Here is a 10,906-nt window from a genome sequence, read left to right as displayed (position 1 = left end):
GATGTACGAAGGGCTATATAAATACATTTGATTTGATTTTGATTTGATTTAGTTAAATATAAATTCATAAATATAAATTCAACACTAGTCACTTTAATAATGTTTACACACTGATTTACTCATCTCATATTTATATACTGTATCCTATTCTACTGTATTTTAGTCAATGCCACTCAGAGCAATGTCAATCTAATAGTTATATATTTCTTAATTCCATAATTTTACTTCTACATGTGTGTATTATTGTGAATCGTTTTTAGATACTACTGCACTGTTAGATACTACTGCACTGTTGGATATAGGAACACAAGCGTTTTGCTACACCCACAATAACATCTGCTAACTATGTCTGTGACCAATAACATTTGATTTGATAGGGCTATCTGTGTCCATTCTTAGCCTGTAATTTCTGTCATTTGTGTGGTATTAATTGTATGAAATGTTTATAAAAGGCCATTTTTCTCAAACCTGCAATTACGATGATAGATTTGTGTAATAATTTTACTATAAAGGAGAGAGAGATTCTTGCAATGCTTTTACTATAAAAGAGATTGTTCCATCCCTACTCTTGTCCACGGTGGTCTGTGAACCCACAACCTTCTGGCCCGCAGCCCTGAACAACATTTCTGCAATGCCACGTAGCCTACTACACAGGACCAGGAACCGTTTCTAAAACTGACTCTGGCCTGTCCAAGAATTAATGGTAAACGGTAGACGCGTTCTCTGCTATGCATTTTGTTTTATTTATTGTTTTGCGTATAGGGAGGGTCATTTATTTTTGTTTTCAAGCATTCAGGGTGGATTTAGGTCAAATATATTTTGCTGAAGGGAGGGCCATTCATTTTAATTTCATACAGGTCTGATTTTCTCCATGTATCCCTTACTATAAAAAAAGTTCCCTCCCTAAAGGTGTGTAGTAATTTAACCATTTATTTTCTGAAAATTATTTCTCACATATATAAAAGATACGTTCCTTATGTTTCCAAAATATTACCGCAAGTGATGCGTTTTAACGTTCAGAACAAGCATCGGGGCTCTTCACAAAACTCCCCAAAATAAAATACACTCAAAAGGCACCGACGGGCAGTAGTGTCTATGAATGGGTTAAACAAGGTCATTCCTCCCTCATTCTGTCTATATTTACCTCTTTACGAAACAGAAGGCAGATCCACCAGAGTGCGAGAAATGAATCATATTTTGCATGTAAAAGGAGTAGTGGAGGTTTTCTTCCTCTTAACCCTAACATACTGAAATATGGTACTGGGCGGGAGTAAAACCCAACCCTGGCTTGAAAGCTGCCATCCCTTTTGGCATTCACTCCTCCACATCCTATCTGCTATGAGTGCTCATTAGAGTTTTCAACGTGCTATTCACTTGTTGTTGGGCACGGTTACTAGTCATGCCAGTCAACTGCTGGCCAGAAGAAGACGAGTTCCACCTTTTATAGTGATTTCTGTCTGATAGAGATGCTAGTTGATGTTGTGTCTGATAGAGATGCTTAGTTGAGGATTCGAGCACTGAGCCAGCTTTACAAAAATACCCAAAATATTTCTACCAGAGCAGACCTGAACCCTGGAAGTGAAAGCGAACAAGAGATGACACATTTAGAAAATGAAGCGGACGTGCAGGTGTTAATCCCTCTCACAGGAGAAACACACAGCCTGCCCGACCAGAAACACATCCATGTTGATCCTCGTCAAGGTATACAGAGTGGTCTGTCAAATCACGCATTTCCCTGTGGATTCTAGTTCTAGTATTTTCTTGATTGTCCATCGGTTGATTTTCTTGGTTGTTATTGGCTCAAGGTAGAAGTTGTCCTTGATTTAGGACCAGATTACCCTGCCCCCAATCCTAACTTGAGCCATTAGGGGGATAGAGCGTATTGATACCTGCTTCAGTGGTTAGGGACATCTCCCTGACCCTGCAACTCAAGGGCAACTTTTACTTTGAGCCAATAACAACCAATAAAAGCAACTAATTGATGATAAAGAAAATACTAGAAATAGAATCCACAGGAAAATGTGTGTACATTTTACTTTTGTATTTTGGACAAAACAAGCAATTAGTAGGCCTATACGGAAATAGACATAGAAGGAAGTAGATATGTGTTAAATGTAGCCTATTATTTTGGAGGGTTGTCAAACGACATGACTAGAGGATGCCCTAGTTTATTTTCAGAAGGTTGGCAACAAGTTTGAGGTTTTGCGTGTTTGTACAAACGTTTGAGGGACAAAAGCATAAATTAACAATATTCAGCATAAGACATACTGGTTTCATTGAAAGAATAAACAGTAGCAATCCAAGAGGATGTACAGTATACACAACAGTATACAGTTCATTTAGGGACAATGTGAAAGTTAAGATATAGTATATTTACTAGAACTGTGTTCAGGTCCTAGGGAAATATTTGCCTTACACAGAGACAATGAGCTCATATTTTCAACATCGATTAGTAATGGCATTGTTCCTCTTCTTCCAGTGGCCATAGCCACAGACCCAACCACTTCAAACACACAGAGAGTTAAATGGACAGTGTCATCTAACCAAAAACAATGGAAATACAGCACAGCCATCTATCTCTTCTTACGAAAACTTGTTTTCCTATGCGGGAGGGATGCAAGTCGAATAAAAGCATGCAGCAGGGCGGACGTCTTCGTAAAAGCCACATTCACACCTTGCAGCTCTTGATAGGTCTGTTGCCAGGCAACAGCCCCCATCTCGCTGGCACTAGTTCTTCACATGTGGTAGAGCTAGACAAACCTCAAGAGCTGTTCAGATGGTTGGATGGGGGGGTGAGACTCATATCAGACAGTGACAATGGCTGCTTTTAGAGACACTGATTAACACAGCATGTGATGATGACCCTTTTTATCTGTCCCTCACAAAGTGCTAACAGGCACAGATTACAATACAACACTCACCCTGTCATCGTGGCCATCTTGTAATGTAGTGTTTTATATTGAGTTTGTTTTGGTTAAACTTTTTCTTCAGGGACAAAGTACAGTATGCTTGATATGCATTTAAATCATTCTACACATAAAGTACGTAGTGAACAACAGGTCAGTTAACAAAATGGTACTCAAACGTTCAAATAATCCTCTTTTAATAAATTACAAATCAATTTACACTGTCTACAGCCAAGACACCCTTTTGGGATGAAAATTAAAAAACTGATTCGAAACACAGAGGTTGGACACAAAAAAAATGACAAAACAAACCATCTGAACATATTCACCAAATAATGAAATAAACCAATTGAAATAAACTAAAAGGTACTAATCAAACATTAATTGATATCAAACATTGAACGACAACAATACATTTACTATGCATAGGCACTGCATAGGTTGACAGCTAAGATAATAATACTAGCCATAAAAGATGCGATGAGAGTGTGATGAGATGAAGGGAGAGAGGCACTGAGAGATGGCGGGAGAAGTGGAGTGAGGGATGGAGGCTCCTCAGAGGAGGATGTGGAGGAGGGCGGTGGCCAAGGCGGTGAGGGTCAGGCTGAGGGAGGAGACGGCAGCAGAAGCAGTGGCACTCTGGAAAGGCACTGTGTGCTTCAGCATCCATTTCTTCTCCTCTGTCAGGCCCTGCCTGTCCAGCTCAGCCCCCATTAGCTCACGTATGGTCAGGTAATAATTATCCAGCCACTGCAGCTGAAGGGGAGAACAATGGAGACTAGGTCATTGGGGCACAGACACAAATGAGCAGCAACCCAGTGCCACACACCACAGTAAGCTGGCACGGACACACATACATGCACTCACACATGCCACATGCATGAGTGAAGGCTCCTCAGAGGAGGAAGGGGAGGACGGACCATCCTTCTCAGTGAATTTCATAAAAATACTGAAACATTAAAAAAGTTATCCCTTTTAGATAAAACTATACTAAATATATTCACATCACCAAATAATTAATTAAAACACACTGTTTTGTAATGAAGGTCTACAGTGGCCTCAACAGTACTCTGTAGGGTAGCACCATGGTGTAACCAGAGGACAGCTCGATTCCGTCATCTTCTGGGTGCATTGACTTCAATACAAAACCTAGGAGGCTCATGGCTCTCTCCCCCTTCCATAGACTTACACAGTAATTATGGCAACCTTCGGGGGACGTCCTCCAACCTATCAGAGCTCTTGCAGCATGAACTGACATGTCGTCCACCCAATCAAAGGATCTTTCGAATGAATCTAGTACTGAAAACATAAGCTACAGCTAGCTAGCCCTGCAGTGCATAAAATCTGGAGAGTAGTTGACTCAAAGAGAGGGAAAGACAATAGAGGAACAGTTTTGAACAAATTCATTTCTTTAAAAATAAAGGAGAAGCAAGAGATATTTAATTATATTTTTGTTTTACTTTCACTTAGCTAACAAATGCAACTAGCTAGTTTATCCTACTCAAACACCCGGTTCAAACAAAGAGGGATGCTATTGCTATGGCTATGGTTATCCAACACTGGAACTCTTCCAAGTCAAGGTAAGCTTTTGGTTTTATAACTGTATTGCCAGAGTGCGTAGATACAAGAAGGAATTCTACAATGAGCAAATGTCCACGCTGTTTGTACAGTATGTGGCTCCTATGAAAGTTAACTGTGTTTGCATGTGATCAGGGGTGTATTCATTCCACCGATTCTGTTGAAAAATGTTTCTTAAATGGAAGCAAATGGAAAGAAATGGGGATAAACATACCTGAATTTGTCCAATAGAAACTAATTTAGAACTGCTGGACTAATGATTACACCCTAGATCAGCTAGACGCAGGCAAGAGTGTGCAAAGCAGTATTAAATGTGTCACTGTCTGTCACCTCAATTACTAAAATGTTTCTCTCGACCAATGCACCTACGTTGTAAACTTTTTAGGTTGTAGTAACCTCATGATGGGTACAGGGAAAATGAGAGTATCAGGTAGTAGCCTAAACCTATTGATGTTACATTGAGCTGGGTGAATGGAATATGAATGACAGTCATCCAATATGCTGTAGTAGAAATAAGGCCATGCTCATAAAACAATAATAGTTCTCCCTCATCTTAAATGTCACCTACAGCCACTGACATGCACGCACATATACACACACAATGAATGTATGTGTGTGTATATATATATATATATATATATCTTGGCTCTTTTCAATGTCTATTCCTGATAAATTACCCAGGAAAGAGCTGAAAATAGCCCATATTAATATATGTAGCCTTAGAAATAAGGTTAGTGAAATCAATAACTTTCTAACATAAGATAAAATTAATATATTAGTGATTTCGAGGACTCACTAGATAATTCATTTGATGACAGAGCTGTAGCAATACAAGGATATAACACCTATAGAAGAGACAGGAATGCTTATGGGTGAGGTGTTGCTGTATACAGTGCCAGTCAAAAGCTTGGACACGCCTACTCATTCAAGGGGTTTTCTTTATTTTTTACTATTTCCTACATTGTATAATAATAGTGAAGACATCAAAACTATGAAATAACACATATGGAATTATGTAGTAACCAAAATAAGTGTTAAACAAATCAAAAAATATTTTATATTTGAGATTCTTCAAAGTAGCCTCAAACAGTCACACTCCAAACTCCACTAGGCCAAGACCAAAGAGCTGTCAAAGGACACCAGAAACAAAATTGTAGACAATTGTAGAATTGCACCAGGCTGGGAAGAGCAATTGTTAGGAAATGGAAGACATACAAGACCACTGATAATCTCCCTCGATCTGGGGCTCCACGCAAGATCTCACCCCGTGGGATCAAAATGATCACAAGAACGGTGAGCAAAAACCCAGAACCACATGGGGGGACCTAGTGAATGACCTGCAGAGAGCTGGGACCAAAGTAACAAAGCCTACCATCAGTAACGCACTACGCCGCCAGGAACTCAAATCCTGCAGTGCCAGATGTGTCCCCCTGCTTAAGCCAGTACATGTCCATGCCTGTCTGAAGTTTGCTAGAGAACATTTGGATGATCCAGACAGAAGAAGATTGGGAGAATGTCATATGGTCAGATGAAGGGACCAGGAAGACTGATCCGTGTAAAGGAAGGAATGAATGGGGCCATGTATCGTGAGATTGTGAGTGAACACCTCCTTCCATCAGCAAGGGCATTGAAGATGAAACGTGGCTGGGTCTTTCAGCATGAAAATGATCCCAAACACACCACCCGGGAAACGAAGGAGTGGCTTCGTAAGAAGCATTTCAAGGTCCTGGAGTGGCCTAGCCAGTCTCCAGATCTCAACCTCATAGAAAATCTTTGGAGGGAGTTGAAAGTCTGTGTTACCCAGCCACAGCCCCAAAACATCACTGCTCTAGAGGAGATCTGCATGGAGGAATGGGCCAAAATACCAGCAACAGTGTGTGAAAACCTTGTGAAGACTTACAGAAAACGTTTGACGTCTGTCATTGCCAACAAAAAAACTTTTGTTATTGACCAAATACATATTTTTTCCACCATAATTTGCAAATAAATTCATAAAATCCTACAATGTGATTTTCTGGATTCCCCCCTCATTTTGTTTGTCTTAGTTGAAGTGTCCCTATGATGAAAATTACAGGCCTCTCTCATCTTTTTAAGTGGGAGAACTTGCGCAATTGGTGGCTGACTAAATACTTTTTTGCCCCACTGTATATGTCACTCCCTTTGGTTCCTTCCCCAGGCATTATTGTTTCTGTGTTATGTCTGTGTGTTGTTCATGTTTCTTATGTTATGTTTATTTATTAAAACACTCACTCCCTGAACTTGCTTCCCGATGCTCAGCGCACATCGTCACAATGAGGTAGTCACCTGTAATGCATTTCAATTAACAGGTGTGGCTTGTTAATAGTTAATTTGTGGAATTTCTTTCCTTCTTTGTGCATTTGAGCCAATCAGTTGTGTTGTGACAAGTTAGGGGTGATAGCCCTATTTGGTAAATGACCAAATCCATATTATGCTCAAATAACCAAAGAGAAATGACAGTCCATCATTACTTTAAGAGATGAAGGTTAGTCAATTCAGATACATATCCATGTAATTTATTAACCTTTATTTAACTAGGCAAGTCAGTTAAGAACAAATTCTTATTTTACAATGCCTGCCTACCCCAGCCAAACCTTCCCCTAACCCAAACAACTCTGGGCCAATTGTGTGCCGCTCCATGGGACTCCCGATCACGGCTGGTTGTGTTACAGCCCGGGATCTAACCAGGGTCTGTAGTGATGCCTCTAGCACTAAGATGCAGTGCCTTAGACCGCTGCACCACTCGGGAGCCCTAAATGCCTAAATAAGATTCTATGTGAAGTGTTATTGAAATCTTGAGTTTGCAAGTTCACCTGGCACATCTAAAGTCTTTTCTTTTGGGGTATTGCTATCAGTCACCATGTGCTAACAGTCAGTATCTAAATAATGTGGGAAATGCTTGATAATGTAGTGTGATGTAAACAGAGGTCTAATTTCTTGGAGACCTGAATATTGACTGATTTTCATCAAGCTGTCCACTCAAGAAGAAGCTTCTCCCTGTAACCCCTGCCTATAATCTGGCTCAGGTTAATTAATCAACCTACCAGGAACAAGATCATCCACATGTATTGATCAGATTTTTACTAATACTGTAAAACTTTGTTCTAAAGCTGTATCCGTACCCATTGGATTCAGTGATCACAATAGCTAGCTAACATAAGGCTCTAACTAGCAAAGCAAACGGTCCTGGGATACAAATAATAACGTCATACACATAATGTTAGCTAGGGAGCTAGCCAGCTAACGGTACTTAGCTAGCTAACAGTACTCTTTAGCTTGAAATGAAACCACTTTCTGTCAAAATTAGAAATGAGTAATATCTGAAAATGTAGCAAGCTAGAATATCATACCCGTATACATCATTATGCATGATGGATGTGTTTCCCTGTCACGGAAGCCATGCCACGGTTGCCCTTAGTTTGAAGATGTAATCCAGAGACAGTTGTTTTCTCCATCTCTTTAGCTATCACACTCTAATTCCACTTATTTCAAAACTCGATCCTCCAGAAAGTGGAGAGTAACACTTATGCAGCTCCACTACACAATACATTTTTTTTAAAGCCGTGTTCGTCAGGATTACCAACACGGACTGACCAACTCAAATAGACAAAAGCCTTCTATATGGCTAATTTCTTTATTTTTTACTATTTTCTACATTGTCGGATAATAGTGAAGACATCTAAACTATTACATAAAACATATGGAATCATGTAGTAAGTAGTAACCAAAAAATGTCAAACAAATCAAAATATATTTTATATTTTAGTTTCTTCAAAGTAGTCACCCTATGCCTTGATGGCAGTTTTGCACACTCTTGGCATTCTCTCAACCAGCTTCATGAATTAGTCACCTGGAATGCTTTTCTAACAGTTTTCTAACAGAGTTTCCACATACACTAGCGTTCAAAAGTTTGGGGTCACTTAAAAATGTCCCTGTGTTTGAAAGAAAAGCAATTTTTTGACCATTTAAATAACATCAAATCGATCAGAAATACAGAAATACATTGTTCATGTTGTAAATGACTAGCTGGAAATGGCAGATTTTTTAATGGAATATCTACAGAGGCCCATTATCAGCAACTGTCACTCCAGTGTTCCAATGGCACATTGTGTTAGCTAATCCAAGTTTATCATTTTAAAATGCTAATTGATCATTAGAAAACCTCTTTGCAATTATGTTAGCACAGCTGAAAACTGTTGTTCTGATTAAAGAAGCAATACAACTTCTTTAGACTAGTTGAGTATCTGGAGCATCAGCATTTGTGGGTTCGATTACAGGCTCAAAATGGCCAGAAACAAATAACTTTCTTCTGAAACTCATCAGTCTATTCTTGTTCTGAGAAATGAAGGCTATTCCATGCGAGAAATTGCCAAGAATCTGCAGATCTTGTACAACGCTGTGTACTACTCCCTTCACAGAACAGCGCAAATTGGCTCTAATCAGAATAGAAAGAGGAGAGGGAGGCCCCGGTGCACAACTGAGCAAGAGGACAAGTACATTAGAGTGTCTAGTTTGAGAAACAGACACCTCACAAGTCCTCAACTGGCAGCTTCATTAAATAGTACCCGCAAAACACCAGTCTGAACGCCAACAGTGAAGAGGCGACTGGCCTTTTAGGCAGAGTTGCAAAGAAAAATCCATATCTCTGTCCAGTGTTTTCTTTTTATTGGCCAGTCTGAGATATGGCTTTTTCTATGCAACTCTGCCTAGAACCCTTTTTTGTTTACTACATGATTCCATATGTGTTGCTTCATAGTTTGATGTCTTCACTATTATTCTAAAATGTTAGAAAATAGTCTAAATAAATAAAAACCCTTGAATGAGTAGGTGTGTCCAAACTTTTGACTGGTACTGCAGGTCATATGTGACTTGTTTAGGCTTTTACGGTAGTCCTATGTGTGTGTACCGAAGTAGTGTGAGATTCACTTTGAGCGACAGGTGTACTTTATTCAAACTGCAATAATATATGAGCGCTGTTTCTAAAAATGACCAACATACAAGATACCATTTTCTTTAAAGTAGCACGGCTGAACATAAACACGAATAGATTACAGATCAGGCTACATGTACAAAATGAAAGTGCTGGCTTTGTTTTCTCTAAGACCTCGGATAGTTAGTAATTTCACTGCTGATAAACGTCATACGTGGTTTAAAAAAAAAAAAACTTGCAGGTCTTGGAAGCTGCCTGTAAACTACGAGGGGGATTTTCAGAGGAAACCCACACTGTCAGCATGCATACACTTCAACCAGTCAGTCAAATGTGTATTTACCTCATGCTATCATACTAGATGTCCCAGAGAATTGAACCGTTCAATGGTTTTGAACCTTCAGTCATACTATAATGCAGTCATAATAATGACCTAACGTGCATAACAGAGATCATATACACACATAGTAACTCCAATGTTGCAGTCTCCACTGACCCCTTTTCGTCATTTTACATAATACATAACAAATATAATAAAGGAAATGAATGAAGGAAATTAAATTACATTAAATATGTAATTGAATGATGGGCATCATGTCAGTCTTAGTTCAGTTGTTAATTGAGCTGACACTAGCTGTGATGGCGGTGAGGATGTTTTATCATGACTGCTGATTATGTGTTTACTCTATGATATCTGCTGTCATTACAGCAAGTAAGGCCTCATGACAGTGCGTACAAGTTAAGCATCAACACATCGTGTGTTTCTTACCTGTTGAGGGCTCATGAGAGAGGTGTCAATCAGCTTCCTGTCATAAGGGACTAATGATACGGTCTCAAAGGTCAGGTAATTATGGCCATACTGCAGGAGAAAAATACACAAAGGGCAGAAAGTCAACGATTGTCTACCTTTGGACACATTCCTCACGGACTACATTGCAGAAACATGCCAGATCTCACAACTATTGCACTTTGTGATGTAAGTGCCTTAATGTGTTTGGACCCCAGGAAGAGTAGCGGAAGCAGCTAATGGGGATCGCTTATAAATACAAATGTGTTTCACGTATCAGCATTTAATATAGTCATCTGATGTCGGACTGCATGACGTGGCCACTCTACCATAAAGGCCTGATCGGTGGAGTGCTACAGAGATGGTTGACCATCTCCACAGAGGAACTCTGGAGCTCTGTCAGAGTGACCATCGGGTTCCTGGTCACCTTCCTGACCAATGCCATTCTCCCCCGATTGCTCAGTTTGGCCGGGCAGCCAGCTCTAGGAAGTGTCTTGGTGATTCCAAACTTCTTCCATTTATGAATGATGGAGGCTACTGTGTTCTTGGGGACCTTCAATGCTGCAGAAATCTTTTAGTATCCTTCCCCAGATTTGTGCCTTGACATAATCCTGTCTCGGAGTTCTACGAACAATTCCTTCGACCTCGTGGCTTAGTTTTTGCTCTGACATGCACTGTCAACTGTGGGAC

At 39.8% G+C, this 10,906-nt stretch overlaps 1 protein-coding gene across 1 annotated transcript in view; it reads right to left on the bottom strand.

Annotated features, from left to right (window-relative positions):
* Positions 1–3,086: 3,086 nt before the first annotated feature.
* The window catches only part of xpnpep2 (X-prolyl aminopeptidase (aminopeptidase P) 2, membrane-bound), a 32,181-nt gene continuing 24,361 nt past the window's right edge, over positions 3,087–10,906 (bottom strand). The window contains exons 20-21 of the mRNA XM_046324212.1: positions 10,199–10,288; positions 3,087–3,662 (exon numbers count right to left, since the gene is read on the bottom strand). Coding sequence (XP_046180168.1) covers positions 3,462–3,662; positions 10,199–10,288 — 291 coding nt within the window. The 3' untranslated portion in view covers positions 3,087–3,461. The remainder of the gene's footprint in view (positions 3,663–10,198; positions 10,289–10,906) is intronic.

The sequence above is a fragment of the Oncorhynchus gorbuscha genome, linkage group LG23 (genome assembly GCF_021184085.1).
Source record: "Oncorhynchus gorbuscha isolate QuinsamMale2020 ecotype Even-year linkage group LG23, OgorEven_v1.0, whole genome shotgun sequence".
Classification (NCBI taxonomy): domain Eukaryota; kingdom Metazoa; phylum Chordata; class Actinopteri; order Salmoniformes; family Salmonidae; genus Oncorhynchus; species Oncorhynchus gorbuscha.
This window is presented reverse-complemented; position numbering and strand designations above follow the sequence as displayed.